Below are 18,809 nucleotides of genomic sequence, written 5' to 3'. Positions count from 1 at the left end.
ATAATCTGAAGGTCCTTTCCAGCCTGAACCATTCTATGATTCTATGATAACAACATGAGAGATGCTTTCAACAGTGTTAAATGGTACAAGAGCACTAAGATCACAACTGACATCCAGTATCCACAGGACCTTTGGGTCACAGTGCTCCTCAGCTGGAGCAGATGAGAATGTCATCTTCAGACACCACCACAGTGAAAGCAAGGCATGGATTTAAGAACTTGCCAACAAAATGGAATATATACAAAAATATTCTGCTACAAAGCTATAATTTTAATATTAAGATTACAATGGTATATTATTATGGGAGAGAGAAATGGACACCTAAGATAGAAACTAAGGCGAAATATCCACATTTATTCTTCAGTGTTAATTCCATCCCATTGCCCCCACGTAGGGATCACAGGATGTATGCTGGACAAAGGGGTCAGATGCAGAATCTAGTAAGGTGTAGATCACACTAGTACACACTCTTATAATCTCCTCTCCACTGCAATTCCTGACAAATTATTTGCCACCCATTCAAAAATTAGGGCTCCACAGACTTCATGTTCAGAGGTGCTGAACGTGACACCAACAAGAATCCACATACATCTCAAAGAGCCAAAATAATCTTAACAGCCACACAGGAGGAGCTAAATGAAGTCCTGTAAGAACTGAATACCCTTCTCTGTATTGGGTTTAGGACTTCCATTTAGGCCACCTTATAAAAATGTTCACCTTCCTTGTTCATAAGGATAAATCCTTCATACTCAACACCAATTTTCCATGAGACCGCAGCCTTTTAAATCACTGCTCTTCCCAGAAGCATCTTCGAACTCTCACTCTAACAAGTTCCCTTTAATGACTGTTTTCTAGTCATCCTAACTACCTCTCCAAAAGTCAAGTTGATATCATTTTCCCTTGGAGCTGAAGCTTGAAAATTTTGCTCTGATTGTCTACCTTGTCCCAACAACTCTTTTCTAGCAGAAGAGTTCTGTTAGTGAGGTATTCACTAATTTCTGCAACAGAAATATTTTAAACTGCTCTCTTTTGGATGTTCTATTTGCTTTATTTTCGCTACATTTCTCTGGCTTCTATACTTAAAGTACTCTCAAAATCTGCCATCAATTCAGGTTTCTGAGGACACTATGTTTGAAAATATGTTTGGAGGAAGAAATCTGATCTTTGCTGTATAGCAGTGTTCTAAAGTTCACCAAACCTGATTTGTTGTTTTACAAAAATGGCTAGACTGGATTTCAGATTTGCATTAATATGCTAATACCTGGATATTTTAGATTTGATCCTTTGCTGGTTTTTTATTTAGGCAAAATTCTTGTGTGCAGTGACAGCCTTTCTTGACAAGGACAGTCATCCCACAGGCCACACAGATCTCAGTGACAGGTACAAACGTTTATTTACTTAACTTCTCCTAGTAATTAGTAATCACAAAGCCTTACACTGAGTATATATCACCATGAACTTTGTTGTATTTTCACAAGCAATAAAATAAGCATTCAAAGAAAAGTAATGTTTTCTCTTCTAGAACAGCCCATGTCTCGGGAGTTGTCACAGGGTAGCAAACAAAATGTCCCTTGCAGCATCCAGGAAATGCAAAACCCAACTGAATACAACACTATGGTGTGTCACCATTCCCACTGCAAGTTTGAAGAGTAAGCAATAAGCACCTTGAAGCTTCATTGAAGAGCTGCTGATGGCAGTACGCCCTGATGCTATGTGGTAGAGGGCTTTTTTGTCCTACACCTGTGAGGCTGTGAATAGATTGGAGCCTGCTTCTCCACAGCTACCAAAACCTAACCAAAGCAATGAAATTTCCTGGGTTGTCCATTCCAAGCAGAGGTTCCTCTCTGTTCACCAGTCACAGGATTTAGGCAATAGTCATACATGTGGCATGATTTTGGCTCTATGGAACTCCTGGAGATCTCTTCCTCTGAGAAAAGCACAGTTTTGCAGCCAAAACCAGCCTTGGGATTAATTCAGTAAGGCTGATCAGACTGAGATGGGTTTGAATTCTGCTTCCAAAGCTGGTACCAGTTTCTTATATGCTAATCTCTAAGACATTCAGCAAAGAGCTGCTCAGTCCTACTTCAGCAAAGCATTTACATAAGTGTGTACATCTGATACGTTTTCAAGCTAGACTAAAACTCAACATTTTGCTAAGCCATGACCCCAGGTTCTGTCACTGAATTTTTCACCTTGGAAACAAAGACACTGCTTCCCTCTTGACACTATTTGGAAGGCTTGATACACAGTTTGAGCATTTATGTAGAAACAGAGAGCATATTTTACAACAATGGTTTTAAATGGCACAAGGTATTAACGTAGGTGAGCTGCAGAAAACCCTTGAACCAAACTGCCTGCAGGGAAGAACCCCACATACTTCACCATCCCCACTAAACAAGTTTTAGGAACGTTGGTAATTATTTCTCAACATTTCTTGGTCTTTGTTATTTGTACCTGTCATTACCTCTATCCAAAGACAATCTCTCCACTTCTTGCCTTTATAACAACAAAAATCAGTTTGTTCATACTTCACTATGAAAGCCTTTATCAAAGAATACAGCTTATCTCCAAGATACACTGTTCGTGCTAAAATGACATAGCAAAATCACTTAAACATCATTTTACCAAAGGGAATTAAAATGTTGCAGCCTGGGATATAAGAAAAGTCTCAGTGACACAATAGTTCTTAAACCTGGTGTGATGAGCAGGTTATTCTTACTCAACAGTCTGAAAGTCCTCCCACACCACATTTCTGAGTGAAAATTTCTGTCTGTGACAGATACACATAAATGTCTACTGATTTTGCTACCAGATCATATTAAAATAAATGTAGCCAAACTAATACAAACCCTTCTGAAAATTCTCAGAATTGCCTTTTTTTTAATGTAAACCATGGCAATTAATATGTCTAGGGATTCAAATTAATACACAAATGCAAATACAGAGTAGAAAGTAAGAAACTGAAAAGTCATGCCTAAGCTAATCTGAGCAATAACATCTTGCTAACTGCAATGCAGAAATAAGGAAAACTAGTGAATAAGACATGTTTTGAACCATCTATTCATTAAATACCCAAAGGAATAACATATCATGCTGTATTATAGCCTTTCTCTTTGAAAGCAAAGACCCAAATTAATCAAAATGCCATTTGCCCTGTCTGGCATGTCATCAAATAAAACATCACCTGAATTAATTAAGCACTATTGAAATTATATTGCTCACTGTGGAGGAGCTGAAAGTTTTGACCTGCCCCAGTCACCTCTTCTCAATAGGAGGAAAAAGCAATTTTGCAAACCAGCAAGCAGTATTATTCTGGATACTGCGAGTCCAGTTTTTCCCTCCTGCATATCAAAATCCAAAGTGAAGCACCCAATAGAAAGAGTGAGAGACTAGATCATGTAAAAAGTATTGAGAACACAGACTTCCCACAACTCCAGTAACCAGAGTTAGGTTACTTCTTAGGTCTCTGAAGACTGGATTTTGTAAATCTGTAACAGAAATATAAGTAGTCTGTTAAAGTACATCTGAACAGGCTTTTTGCAAAGAGAGCAGGACTAAGTGTGAGAAAGTGGCTGTGTGGAGAAAAAAAATTGTGCAACAGGAATGTAATCCAAATGTTACTACTGTTATGTCAACTTAAAAAACCCTGGGGGAAAAGGTACAAGTAGCTTTGACCCCCAGAGTGGGAAAAAAAAGAAACAAAACCCCTCTTGCTAAAGGGTTTCTAATAGACTGAAGAAAACAAAACAAATGGATAAAGACTGGCAAGTATATAATGTCAAGAAAAAGATCAGCCAAGATAGGGAAGAAAGATGACCTCAAATGCACTGAGTTATGGCATGGAATAAGGCCTCTATCTCAAGTGGTTGGCCTATAAAGACATTTCCTTCTGATGCTATCCAGACTCAACAGACATGAATGAATGATATTTCCTGATAAACCAGCAAAAAACCAGCACAACATCCACTCCTAGCCACATACCTTTTAACTCCACGCTAAAATAGAGAACTTGCTTGCCTCTACTCTCAGAGAGTTATTCCAAAAGCTCATTATACAAATAGTTACAGGCCTAAATTTAATCACAGAAAAATTACATTGTATTTACTGCCTGTGCCAATATTTTCATCTCTTATAAGACAGGTCCCTTTTCCCAAGCCTCCTCAATGGCCTTTTCTGACCTGTTCCAATTTGTTCTAAATTCTGGCTTATCAAATTTTAGCTATTATTACAGATGAGACTTCAGCAGTGATATGTACACCACCACTGCTGTTCACTTTCTCTACTGAAAAGACTATATTTGATATAATCATAGAATGATTATACGGCTATGGCTTTTTATATGCCTTTATTTTTATATGGCTTTATATATGGCTTTATATATTTATATTTATATGGCTTTCTATGGTTATGCCAAAATTGTCTCATCTTTAAACGGAATCACAGAATGGTTTAGATTGGAAATCACCTCAAGATCACCTAGTTCCAACCTCCTGCCATGTGCAGGTAATCCTTACATTAGACTATGCTGCCCAAGACTTTGTCCATCCTGGCCTTGATCACCACTTATTTGGGCAGAAATCAGCAGAGATCTCATGTTTGTAGAGCTCCCAGTTGGTAGAGCTCATTAATATGGGCCATTTAAAAATTATGCCCAAAGAAAAGAGATGCTGACAAAAAAAAACCCCGTATTTTTAGAAACAAAATGCAATTCTTTTCCAAGAGCTGTCCCTTTTGGATATCAAGTTATTGTCCTAAAAGCCTTTCCATAATTGTTTCTTCTGTCGGTCTCAATTTTATTTCACTGAAATTATATTATGTGCCAGCTATCTGACTGTGAAACCTCTATAGTGAGTAAATTCCCAGAGGCCACCAAAACATTTCTTCATTTAGAACAGCTGAAGAAATATTTCTTCATTGAAGCAGACAGCTACATTGAAGGCGTTGAACACGCTAAGGAAGAAATTCACGGAGCACTACCTGGAGTGACACGCTGCATGGCTGGAGCAGACAAAGGTCTTCAGTTATCGCTTGAACCTAGTTTGCAGCCAAACAGGAAGATTTATGTCAACTTTAACACATTGTGAATGAGATCAACATAAAAAATGAAAGTTTCTCTCACCTCTGAAATGTTTTGTAAGACAAAACGTATTTAAAATGGAATTTTTGTTCAGCAATACCTATGAGTAACAGAATATTTATAGTTGTATTCATGAGAGCAAAAATGAAACTTTTAAAATGAAACTTTTTTAAATGATACTTTTAAAAATACATTTAAAAGAGGGAAGGTATCATACTTCAACATTTCCTCCTAAAGTCTTCAAAGTTTTTTGGAACACACTGAAACATGTACTCTGAGTGAGCTTTGCAGTGGACTTTTTATAGCACAGTTCTTCTGGTCTGGCCTTAAAAAGCATGTTTCTCCATTTTGCAGCATTACCAATAGAAGCTGTTCTTTGCAACCCCCATTTTCTTTTTGCAGTTGCTTCTGGTGTTTACCACCACACTCCTCTATGTTTCCATTGCTCTCTCATCCATGCTAATCTTAAAGCTATTGTGTCATGTTAATGTTAATTTTTATTATGAATTTATACAGAATTTCCCTACTCCTGGAAAAAACAATTGTTCACATACTGACTTCAGTGCCAATATTACAATGATGATACCACACTAGGCAACAGAAGAACTGAATTTCCAGCAAAATAATGGCTTATCTAATCAATGTACTTGCCTATGTCTAATTCTGGATTTCTTCTTACACATCATAACTGGAGCTCAGGCAACCTTCACGAAAATTCTGCTCTTGCCATGTCTTGCAAGTTTAATAATGCCTGCAAAAAGAAGCAAGATGCTTCAGTGCCACCTGTGACAGAACCCTGAGGTCTGCTTCATTATGGACTAAAGCAGGGAAAGTACATCCCTGCATCCTGACAATGGCATAAAGTGAAATACAAAAAAAAATTATGATAGGCAGTCAGAAGTGAGAGCTGCTGTCTGACATAAAAATAAATATCCGTATGTTCCTACAGCTGTCTGTTTGCTGAGGTTTATGGCACAAGCTGGGAAATGGCCTGATAGTAGTATATGTTTTCCACAAACATCAATATATATTAATGATCATCATTGCCATTGCAATAAAACCATCCAGATAATTTTACTAAGTAAAAAGGACAAATTTACCAGAGAAGGGTTGAAGACGTGGCCCTGGATTTATCAACCCAAGCTCAAAGGATATTGAAAATTAGCCCTAAGTCAGCTACTAATGTAGCTACCTGTCATAAATATCAAGAGTAAAGCAGGAAATAGTTAACTCATTCCCGGTGGGCTGAATCTCAATGCTATTAAAAGGCAGTCAAAATTACTGAAGGCAGTAAAATCACTGAAGTCAGTGGAAAACCTTCATTAACTTCAGCAAGCTTTGACTCAGGCTCTATAAATAAATAGTGAGTTTGGTCGGTAGGGTAAGATAAGATAAGCTAAGATAAAGCGCTGCTTTCCCAGGCACATCTTGAGGTATTAACAGCCACCTGAATGAACCCCAAATAACTGGTTTAACCTCTGAGAGAAGAATTTGGGCTCAGAAGGTCTTCAGGTGAAAAGTACAGGTCAGGGAGAGGAAAGAGAAGAGGCAGGATTTTAAGAAGGGGGGTGGATGGGGAATAAAGGCCCTGGAAGCTTATCTGCTGATCTTATTCTATAAAGCACATCAGCCACAATGAGAAAAAATGCTGTTTGAGAAAATGACTGTGTATTAACATCACCGTCATTAGAATCGCAGCCCAATCTCAGCTGGTTGAACCACGCACTACAATAATGTAAAGCACACTCTTGTTTTATTTGTATTCCTACAAATCACGTTTTAGACAGAGAAAAGCATGAAGTAATTATGTACTTTTCATACTGCTCCAATAAGGGGTTTTTATAAGTACGTAAGAGTGAAAAATATCCAGAAATTTCTCTCCGATGATCTAGTCAAGCACTGAAACTGCCACACAAAACCAGCTCCACCTTCTCTCCCCTTCCAGATGCTCATTTCCATCCCTTCCCATCTGATCTCCTCTGCAGGAAGGAATCAGGGAGCTCCATCCCAGATGAGTTTCTTACTCCAGTCCCCAGGAAGGACAAGCTACCTCCAGTTCAAGCAGTGGTTGTGCCGTCTCGAGCCGCTTGTCAAACTGTGGCCTCAGTCTTGGAACACAAAAACATAAACCCATAACCCATTAATTTCAGAATGTATTTCTAAGCCAGATTAAAAATGCCAAAACTGTGCTTTGGACTTTTGAGACTGGAAACTATTTCAATTGGAAGGTTTTGTTTTCCCTCTGTGTTAACTAGGGCTTCTCTTTTGGGGAGATCAACTACATCTATTTTCTCAGGTAGTCTCAGCAAAAGGTTACCCATTTGTTCTTTTCTTCAGGAAAACAATCAAAAAAGATTCATCATCACATTAATCATTCCAAGAGGATAGATAGGGAGAAAATAACCAACAGACCTAGCCCAAATGTCACTGACCCGTGTGAGCGATCCATTGACTCTAGTCTCCAGCATCCACACCTGACACATAAAGCTTCCTTGACTGTAAATTCTACTCAGCTGGTTCGTAACTGTATCTTTGTTGCTTCAAATACATCAACAAAAAAGGTGACTTTCGCAGTACTGTATTAATGAATGTATCTGGTTTTCATCTGGATGAAGCTCCATTGTGCCGAAGAGATTTTAGCAGGATTTTCTTTTTAATTCACTAAATAAATTGGGTAGTAACTCAATGTAACTGGTGTATAAATATGAGCCAGACTATATTATTTCTGTTCAGAGGTAGTGACTGTTTCATAACAATGATTTATAAGAAAAGCGTGTTGTTCATCACCATCCTAATTGCTATCAACTCCATTTCAAATGGCCTGCACTCCTAAGCTTGCATTGCAAAGGAACAATCGTGCATCCTAAAGTATACATTAGCACATAATGAGTTCATGGCAGCTGTTTTACAACTGAAAGCCATTGCCTGCTGCTTCTGTTGGGGATGTTGCTGTGAAAAAAGCAGTTACTCTGATAACCCGGGGGGGAGAGGTGGGTACAATGCACAGCATCAGATATAATTAACCATATGGCTCCCCCCACTTCTACTTTCAAGCACAGCCACAGTGATTGCAAGCTCTGCAAGAAAACACTTAGAAACACTCAGAAAACACCCTCTGCACCATTAGAAGCAGTTAACTAAAAATAAATGCAACAATAAAGCTGGGCTCATCCTTCAGGCGGGGAGCACCAGGTACAGGAGGAGGGCACCCTCCCTCCTCTGCTCTGAAGTGCACTAAAGGAAACATGTAGCTCCACTGTACACTTCATCCCTTTAAACTGGGTTTCACAACATGGTATAGGTAGTTCCAATGACCAAGTGGGAGGCCATGATTTCTGACCGGAGGAGGGCTGTGGCAGGGCAGTGACCTTTAGGCAAGGTGCAGACCACAATTCCCATCTTTCCATTACCCTTGTTTTTATGAATGCTGTAGTCATTGCTCTGTCTCCAGACTGAGTAAAGCAGTCAAAGCACAAATGGAAATGCCAGCTCATAAAGCGCCTTTCTTCACTGTTTCAAAGCTAATGAGCATGAATCATAGATTGATTGGAAAATCTGTGCCCCTTCCATCACTTCTGTTTTCACCATGCTCTGCTCTGTTTCATAGGTGCAACAGCAACAAGAGGCCAGATTCTCAGCTGATGAAAGCTCAGAGCCTCACCAACTGCCACAAACCTACAGTGACACCCAGCACAGACTATGGCCCACTGTGTTCAGCTGCCATGCACCAGCAAAAACACAAACAGGCTGAGATAGGGTGCAACACCACATACCCAAATGCATATGTACACAATCCATAGCTCCTCACGATATTTATGTTACTCACTCATTTTTTATTGGATCATAGCAATCTATCTACCAACTCAGTCAGATGAGGGTTTGCAGGATGAATAACTGCCATTGTTTCTTGACATTTACACATTGACATCTGCTCTCTGATATTGAAAGCTGACAGATGCATTAGATATTTAAAACATTAAAAACAGAGTGACTAGCAGAGTCTTTTGGTCACAGAAAAGCAGCAAATTTTTAATACAGTAAGAGACAAAGTTCAGAATCACATCTCTACAGAAGGGTACAAATTGTTTTTAAACATCAGTTCACACTTATTTGTATATTTCAAAACTATCACCAGCGTTCTTCGCTGCCTCAACCACACTGACACATACTTCAAACGCTGCCTTATAAAGAAAGCCTCGTAGTGAAACAATTAGCAGATTTAATTGTTCATGGAGCTAAATTGTTGCAGGACTCTGCATTCCTGGTGACAGTTTCAATCCACACACTGTACCCAGTCCAGTACTGTAGCATAATATATAAGCACATGCTGTCCAAGATGGGATGAAACAAGTAACAGCAATTGACCACAGCTGAAAGACATAGCTTATAGCAGAAACCTATATACTGCTTAACCTATAAAATCATTTTCAACTGCAATTTCTGCCATTTGCTCTATTGTTTCCTTAGAAGCTGATCCTATTCTCTAGAGAGTACTTAATTCACAAACAAAATTTCCAAGTGAGCTAGCTAAGCTGAGGGAAAATATAAGCTGTCCTGGGTTTACCAGGAGCTGTTTTGCTCCTTCTTAGTAACTGGTGCAAGCTCTGTGTTTTGACTTCCAGCCTGGCCAGAGATCTGATAACACCGATTGTTTTTAATTGTTAAGTAATGTTTATTCTGGCCAAGGACTTTGTGAGTCTCATGCTCTGCTGGGGACGAGGGGAGGTCGGGAGGAAGCAGAGACAGGACACCTGACCCAAACTAGCCAAAGAGGTATTCCATACCACAGCACGTCATGCCCAGGGAGGTAACTGGGAGTTACCCGGGAGGGCACGGTCTCTCTTCGGGGGGGTCAAACTCGTTCGGCGGTGGTATCGTATTCTCTTGTTATTTTCTCTTATCAATATTATCATTAGTGGTAGCAGTAGTGATTTGTGTTATACCTTAGTTACTGGGCTGTTCTTATCTCAACCCGTGAAAGTTACATTCTCTTGATTCTCCTCCCCATCCCTCTGGGAGCAGGGATGGTCGGGGGGGGGGGAGGGTGGTGAGTGGGCAAGCTGTGTGGATCGGTTTAAACCACGACATAAGCAGATTACAAATTGTTTAGCCACAGGTAAGCAATAGCTGGAAGCTGCCACAGAAATCATATGACCATAGAATGGTTTGAGTTGGAAAGGACCTTAAGGTCATCCAGTTCCAACCCCCCTGCAATGGGCAGGGACACTTCACACTAAACCATGCCACCCAAGGCTCTGTCCAAACTGGCCTTGAACACCGCCAGGGATGGAGCATTCACAGCGTCGTTGGACAACCCATTACAGTGCCTCACCACCCTCATGGTAAAGAACTTTCTCCTTATATCCAATCCAGACTTCCCCTGTTTAAGGTTTAACCCATTACCCCTTGTCCTATCACTACAGTCCCTAATGAAGAGTCCCTCTCCAGCATCCCTATAGGCCCCCTTCAGATACTGGAAGGCTGTGAGGTCTCCATGCAGCTTCTCTTCTTCAGACTGAACAGCCCAAACGTTCTCAGCCTATCTTCATACAGGAGGTGCTCCAGCCCCCAGTCATCCTCGTGATCTCTTCTGGATTTGCTTCAACAGCTCCATGTCCTTCTTATGTTGAGGACACCGGAACTGCACACAACTGGGTAGGTATCTACTTTGCTCCCTAAATTGCTATGTGCTCAAGGAATATTTTGATTTCAAGAAGGTTTGAGGAAAACTAATAAATGCCCACACCTTTGACTTGCAAAGCCTGTAAGTATACATTTACAAAAGACCAAGATGAGTTCTTGGTGATTCCTACACAGTCTAGGAATAGTAACAGTAAGTTCAAACTTTCAGCTCAGCAATTTCTGTCACCAGGAACAAACAATCCACTTAATCAGCTAGGAAAGATTTTGAAATAATTAATTCCTGCAAATAAATGAGGATGTAAGAGCCCCCAGCCATCATCTTATTTTCTTGGCCTCCCTCTGTTTCTCACATTTCAGAGCTCTAGGGTTCGCAGTGTCTGGCCTAAATATCTACATGCTGCATATGTCAGTCTTAATTTGCAAAGTGGAAAAAACTTCCCTAGCCAGAAATACCAGATAAAGCACTGACACAGCATGCCTGCTGGTGGCAGGGACATGGGTCTGCAAAAAACTTGACATGTCTAGTAGGGAGGTAGAAAGGCAGGGGAAAGAGGCAGAGAGCACAAGAGGATCCTGACAGATCCTGAGACTGCTGCTTGAGCCAAGTGAACTGCAAGGCCTCCTGAAGAATGGAGGCTGCCTGAAGATGGAAATGTTCCAGTGCTGGCTCAGTAGGGAAGATTTTAAAAAACAAAAGAAAATAAAGCAAAAAAATCCACAGAAGATCTAACAGAACATTTACTACAGATATATTTGTAAGTGTAAAGCCTTCTCAATGATACTTATCTTGTTATTAAAATCCTTCTCTCAGATGCTCTTCCATCACTGACACACTACAGCATAACAAGCAGACAGGGAAGCAGCAGGACAGAACATGTTGCCACCTCCAACATGGACCCAATGTCCCCAGAGAGCCATGACTGACAGCAAGGCTGCGAAGTGTGCAAATGTGATACAATACATGAGATTCCTGACAGCCCCTGGCAGCCTGCAGGGAGAAGGGGAAGCTGGCTGAGGACAAGGGGACTCACTTCTCTGACTCAACCCTTTGCCAAACACTGGTGAAAATGAGCAAGAACTGTGAAGGAAAAATCAGGAGCCCAGGATGCCAGGCATGTGTATGCAGGCTCAACACATCACACAGTTCTGTATAAAATTCCCTGCTCTTACCCAGATGATTTCCTCCTTATTACCTTCATAGTATTTGATCTGTGAAATGTAGCACTTGCACAAATCTGCCAATACACTAAAATAACTCTATCCCTTTGTAGACTCTTACTACTCTATGAAAAAAAAAAAAACAAACCATGACATTTTTAAAAGCAATATATATTAACTTTAGAGCCCACAATGAATAAATTTAACTTTCTGAGTAGTTGTGTCAATTCTCAGACTTGTTCACTGCTTACTCCATCAATACAACAGAGCACTGTAATGCTCGAAGTGATACTGTTACAGTGGAACATAAAGCCCTAGGAAAGCCCAGCCTAGACATGTGGCCAGTACCCCATGCACTGTGCCCTACACACTTCATGATGCTAGAAAAACAATCACAACAGCACAAAATGCAACAGTCCAGGTGTTCAGCTGTATTGCTCCTCGTTATTTTCCCTTTCTCATTGCTGTAAATAAATGGAAATTATTCCTCCAGAGTGTCAACCACCATGGAGCTGCTGTGAGAGAACCCTAGGATATTGTGTGGATGCAATCATCAAAAGCCATATCCCACTCTGCTGACATAGACTGGGATAAATACACATCATTTTTGGTTTGTTGCCATTAAATGTAACAGCTAAAGCTAGAGGTGATAGGCAAGGAAGGAGAGAATTAAAAAATACACCAAAACATTTGTAGCTATGATGTTAGTTCTATACCTGGCAGAAAATGTGCTGGAAGGCTTGTAATAGCAAGAAAAGGCAAAGGAAACAAGCAAACCCTGATCTCAGTAATGCAAGAGTGTCAGTAGAGTTGCATCAGATTTACAACAGTGCAAAACATGTTGAAATGGTAGTGCAGACATTTAGGAGTAAGTCTGATTTGATACTTAACAAACCTGTTTCTTACTTCCATAACCTCTGTCTCTTACCTCCATGACCTAAACATAAGTTTGTCTTTTTCTTCATCTATTCATAGATAAGCTAAGGAAGTGTGGGCTTGACGATGAAGTAGTGAGGTGGATCGAGAACTGGTTGAAAGGAAGAAGGCAGAGAGTTGTGGTCAATGGCGCAGAATCTAGCTGGAGGCCTGTGACTAGTGGAGTTCCTCAGGGGTCGGTGCTGGGACCGGTGCTGTTTAATATTTTCATCAATGACCTGGATGAGGGAACTGAGTGCACCCTCAGCAAGTTCGCTGATGACACAAAACTGGGAGGAGTGGCTGACACACCAGAAGGCTGTGCTGCCATTCAGCGAGACCTGGACAGGCTGGAGAGTTGGGCGGGGAGAAACTTGATGAAATTTAACAAGGGCAAGTGTAGAGTCTTGCATCTGGGGAAGAACAACCCCATGTACCAGTACAGGTTGGGGGGTGACCTGCTGGAAAGTAGCGAAGGGGAAAGGGACCTGGGGGTCCTGGTGGATAGGAGGATGACCATGAGCCAGCAATGTGCTCTTGCGGCCAAGAAGACAAATGGCATCCTAGGGTGCATTAGAAAGGGTGTGGTTAGTAGGTCAAGAGAGGTTCTCCTCCCCCTCTACTCAGCCTTGGTGAGGCCGCATCTGGAATATTGCGTCCAGTTCTGGGCTCCTCTGTTCAAGAAGGACAGGGAATTGCTTGAAGGAGTCCAGCGCAGAGCCACAAAGATGATTAAGGGAGTGGAACTTCTCCCTTATGAGGAGAGGCTGAGGGAGCTGGGTCTCTTTAGCTTGGAGAAGAGGAGACTGAGGGGTGACCTCATCAATGTTTACAAATATGTAAAGGGTAGGTGTCAGGATGATGGAGCTAGGCTTTTTTCAGTGATATCCAGTGATAGGACAAGGGGCAATGGGTGTAAACTGGAGCATAGGAAGTTCCACGTTAACATCAGGAAGAACTTCTTTACTGTAAGAGTGACAGAGCGCTGGAACAGGTTGCCCAGGGGGGTTGTGGAGTCTCCTACACTGGAGATATTCAAGACCCGCCTGGACAAGTTCCTGTGTGATGTACTGTAGGTTACCCTGCTCTTGCGGGGGGGTTGGACTAGATGATCTTTTGAGGTCCCTTCCAACCCTTGGGATTCTGTGATTCTGTGATTCTCTTCTTTCCAGAGCCAGTTCTAGCACCATTTCTCTGCTTGTTTAGATTCACATAAATTGGATTAATTCAACTGAAAGCAAGCCTCTTGAAGTCCAGCTGCTAGAAGAATAAAATCTTCCAGACTTACAGAAGCTATGTTACTAGTAAAATTAACAATATCCAACACCAGTGAGAGTTAGGTTACTTTGTAACTACCACTTTTGCTTTGTGATAAAGCCTTTCAGACGTCTTAGTCCTGAATTAAAGGAAAGACTGTGTGCTACGTCATTAGCTCTTTCTGCATGCGCAGTTTACTGTGTGAAGTCTGAAGGAAAACCTTTCTCCTGAAATTAGAGGATGTGGTCTCTCTTAGAAGCAGAAACATGCTCTGGTTTCATCTCAGCTGGGTCAAAGACTACAGCAAAGAGTTTTCCACTGAATTTGGTAGCTGGAGAGTGAAATAACCGGGTAAACAAACATTTTAAAAGACCTAAATAGCAACATTTACCATCACTTGAACTGCTGCATAATGTTATTACAGCACCATAAATGACATAGGTGAAAGCACAGGAGCATGAGAGTGGGAGGCACTTCCTCAGTTGAATCCTGTCCAGTCAGATGGTTGAGAAATCACATCTCATTCATAATTAATCAAGTTTCTCTTGGCTCTGGTTAAACCTTAGAAGGCTACTGAAGAGCTTCATTGCCTTTTCCTCTCAGATAGCCATTTGCTTTAGCACCCCATGGCCAAGCTCTTGTAGTTTTTGTATAAAATAGGCTCTCTCTTCCAGCACTCCTTCTGTGCATGTCTTCTGTAAGATTGGATTCTTATCCTTGAACACAGGTGACCACACTGCACTTTTATTCCAAAACAGGTCTTAATTACCTTATGTATGGAATGAATGGTCTTAAGTAATCAAAATTAATTAAAAGCATTAGATTGCATACTGTAATCATTCCATCAGCAAGTATACCCTTCCACCAGAAGTACCTCATCTAACACATCCAATTTAATTTTTTTCCATAGGTACACTGAAAATAGGAGACAATGCTCAGTTTAGGAAAAGAAGTTTCATTCAACTTCCTTTAAATCAGCATTATGACTTCCTCCTAGTCTTTTCCATTATAAGCCTGACTCTGAGCTTTTAATTTCTCTTAAAAGAATGAGCAATATAAGTGCCAGGACTGGGATTCTGCAATAAGCTTTAACGGATTATTTTGCCACCAATCTGTTAACAGTGTGTGCTTTAGGATCAGTGGAGTAAGAATCTGTAGTTTCTGGAACCCCCTTTTACCATCAGTGCTTTTAAAGCTAGACATTTTAAACTTAAAAGGGTAGATTTAGATTGGATATTGAGTTGTTCCCTGTGAGGGTGGTGAGGCACAGGAACATGCTGCTCAGAGAAGCTGTGGCTGCCCTATCCCTGGCAGTGTTCAAAAGGCCAGTCTGAACAGAGCTTGGAGTAACCTGCTCTAGTGGAAGGTGCCCCTGCCCATGGCAGGGGGGTGGAACTGGATGAGCTTTAAGGCCCCTTCCAACCCAAACCAGTCCGTGATTCTATGATGTAGGAATGTGCTTCATTTTCTACATCATGACCAACAGTGGTTGTTTTTCATCTGAAACACTATAATGAAAGACATCCTTGAGAGAAATTATAGGAATTTGGCACTTGGACACTTTACAATGCACTTGGCAAAATGCAGAAGGTCTCAAAACACTCATGTATTATAAACTTGTATCACTTGCTGTGCTACTCCTTCAACACAAATGGTGTATCAGCTGCCAAGATGAGAGGACTGATGCATACCAAGGGCTGCTCTCATCAGGACTCCATATGGTTACACCAAAACCAAAATGAGGCCATTTCCCTGCAGAACACACCCTATGCTCTACAACACTAGACCTGGACCAAAACAGAAATTTCGCATGATTTTTTGCCAGGTACACAAATTTCACCATATCCCAGTTAGCATGTGGAGGAAAACTGGATGGAACCTTACCGCTGGATTCACAGACCTATTAAAGCAGCCCACTAACTCACTAGAACGCACAGGGCCACCAACATCACCACAAAGACTAAATTTAGGACCATATGGGTAGTAATTCTCTTATTTTTACTAATATTTTATCCTTTTCCAATCCTGAGCTAGGATGAAATGGAAGCTTCTTTATTTTAAAGTGCATGTGCATAAAAAAAACCCTGGGGTATGGGTGAAAATTAGAGAAAACCCTACATGGCTTCCCAGCTGGTAGATGGAAGATCCAGCTGAATGCTGCATCCAAGATGCGCTCCTCTCTGTCTCTCCCAATACATAGATCAAACTCATCTGGCTCAATTAATATTTAATCCTCCACACAAAGGGGATCAACTTCCATGGAACAGATAGAGGGCATGTTGGATGGCGCAATGCAGCTTTGTTCAGCAAAAGTAGTTCAGGACCTGAAAACAGGCTACATTACTTTGGATTCTGGAGCTCTTGCCACATTGCCCTTTCATCTCTGTTCCTGAAAGAAATTGTGCCTACCTAATCAAAACACAGTCATTCAATCTGAAGTTCTTGTATGCTTGGCTATTCGAGTATGCCTCTTTCTGATAAAAATAAATTTAGAAAAAAATTTATTTTAAGTGGTAAGAAAACAATTGTTAGAATATAAAAAGGAATATTAAAGCCTTGAATTGTATTTCCTCACAAAGTCACTAAAAGGGTAAAGCTTCATGAGAGCTAATCCAATACCAGACCTGAGGCACCAACATCTATTTGCATCTGAACTGAGTAATCAAGAAATTTTTTGTTTCATGTTTGTCTATTGAAAATGGCCAATTAATATTTTCTAGTTGTAAAAGACAACTTGGAAAAGATACCCAAATATTTATTGTTTTTGAAACACGAAGATGTGTCACCTGTTGGAAGATGACAAATACGGAGACTCAATACAAGAAAAGCTTTCTAAGCATTCATTTGGCAGCAGTGGCACATACTCATGTTTCAAACTTGAAGGCCCTGAGTCACTTTGCTTAGAAAATAGCAAAACAAGAAACCATGGATGAAAAAGAAGAGATAGAAACACTATTTCAAGCTCCAAAAAACCTCTCCCCTTGTGTGATGGATTACCTAACAGTCAGACGGAAATACTGGGTATACAGTCAATCATTTGATTTCCCCCACCCCTCATGTGGATTTACTGCCCCAGCCAAACAAACCTTTCAAATTCAGAGGCAGGACAAAGTAGGTCCTCTGCTGCTTGGCTGTGCTTAAACACAAGACTAATGTGCTACATAAAATCTCTCACTGTGTGGAGATCCAGGCAATACTCCAGGCACAGCAGGGTGGGGTGAGGATGGTTTTGTTCAGTTTCTTGCTTCAACTGGATTATCTCACGCCTTTACCGTTGTAGGTACAGAATCTTTCCTCAGTGATAAAACAGGGCTGAATGATGTCACTTAAGTGTAAAGCAGCTTGTCTTCACTAGGTCAAAATCCCTGTGGAAATCCCTGAATCAGTATCTGTTTGCAATGCTGTGTGTTATTCCCATTTGTAGCAATTTGCCTTGCTTATACATGATGTTGGTTAAAATGCAAATTAGATGCAAAATAAGGGGCTGAAGAATTTATCAGGGAATATACTTGGTATGGATTAAATTCTTCCTCACCCCACAGGTAGTCCCACACATTTAATGGGGGATAACTCTCCCACCGATTAAGATTAAAGAAGGGGGTGTGTGGTTTGTGAATAACTGTAAACCAGTTTATGTCATAATTATGCAGAACCACGGACATATTTCCTCTCCAGGGGGAGAAAAAAAGTGGAAATAAATAGTTGCTTAGAATTAGAGCCATTAAATTATGTCAAACAGGGGGGTGAAGCAGCAGGTACACTACACCTTGTGCATCAGTGAAAGACAGCAGACAGGCAGAGCAGGGCTCTGGGTGTGGCTGGACCAGTTGTGTTTTACTCAATTCATTATTTTCCCTTAGCATCGCTGACCTGCCACAGACAGTACAAAAGCCAGCAACACGTCTCTGGCCATGGTTGTCCATAACCTGATCTAAGAAACACCACGAAGTAAACCAAAGGTTTATATGAAGAAAAACAGATAAAAGCACACTAGCCAAGTCAGTACCATCATGTGGGGGGTTTGTATTTATTCTGTCGAGACAAAGCACTCTCTTTCTTAAGGGCAGCACAAGGAAACCTGCCCTAAGAGGCATCTGCTGCCCAACAAACGAAATCAAACCGAACACCACAGCCAAAAAAAAAAATTAAAAACAACAACAACAAAAAACTATAAAAAGGAAAGAAACCTTCTGCTGAACCACCTGACTTAGTGTTACCGATTCCCCTGTCGAGACAGGGAGAAGCCCTGCGCTCTGGGTGGAGGACCAGTAGGTTGGCTACTGAGACACTGGCCGCCACCAGCGATAACACCCTGCTCTGCTTGTCTGACACTGCACACCTCGGCTCTGTACAGGCTGCTGCATCACCCACTGCCCCACAGCATCGCCCCACAGCACCGGTCCAGCACCGCAGCCCCGCCCGCTGCCCCGGGCCCCACCTTTTTGGGCCTCTTCCTCCTCTGGGAGCTACCGTTGCTCCTCTCGCCGCCGTCGCTCCTCTGAGCTGCCTCCTCGTCATTCATCCTGGCCGGCAGAATCCCCGGTGCCTCGCCGGGCCATGGGCGCCTCCAGCCGCTGCCGAAGGTGGGGCCGGGCCGGGGCGGGCGCAGCAGCGTTGCCGCGGCAGCGACGGGCGGAGCCCTGCGGAGCAGGGATAGGCCGAACCCCCAGGCTCTGCCCCACTGCCGGGCTCGCGTGCGGAGCGACAGGGCACAATCCCCGCGACAAGGGGTGGCCCCGAGCTGCACGGAGGGCCTTTG

At 41.7% G+C, this 18,809-nt stretch overlaps 1 protein-coding gene and 1 long non-coding RNA gene across 4 annotated transcripts in view; one reads left to right on the top strand and one right to left on the bottom strand.

Annotated features, from left to right (window-relative positions):
- Positions 1-18,572, bottom strand: part of ANK2 (ankyrin 2) — a 242,099-nt gene extending 223,527 nt beyond the window's left edge. For both annotated transcript variants that reach the window (XM_065686177.1, XM_065686190.1), the window contains exon 1: positions 18,489-18,572. In XM_065686177.1, coding sequence (XP_065542249.1) covers positions 18,489-18,572 — 84 coding nt within the window. The remainder of the gene's footprint in view (positions 1-18,488) is intronic.
- Positions 9,868-12,286, top strand: LOC136007259 (uncharacterized). 2 transcript variants are annotated; one of them, XR_010609560.1, is made up of 4 exons: positions 9,868-9,948; positions 10,188-10,419; positions 10,592-10,732; positions 11,532-12,286. It is a non-coding gene; the product is annotated as an uncharacterized LOC136007259 (long non-coding RNA). The 2 variants fall into 2 exon arrangements; XR_010609559.1 differs by having other exon boundaries at positions 10,526-10,732.
- Positions 18,573-18,809: the final 237 nt, after the last annotated feature.

Source organism: Lathamus discolor, chromosome 1 (genome assembly GCF_037157495.1).
Source record: "Lathamus discolor isolate bLatDis1 chromosome 1, bLatDis1.hap1, whole genome shotgun sequence".
Classification (NCBI taxonomy): domain Eukaryota; kingdom Metazoa; phylum Chordata; class Aves; order Psittaciformes; family Psittacidae; genus Lathamus; species Lathamus discolor.
This window is presented reverse-complemented; position numbering and strand designations above follow the sequence as displayed.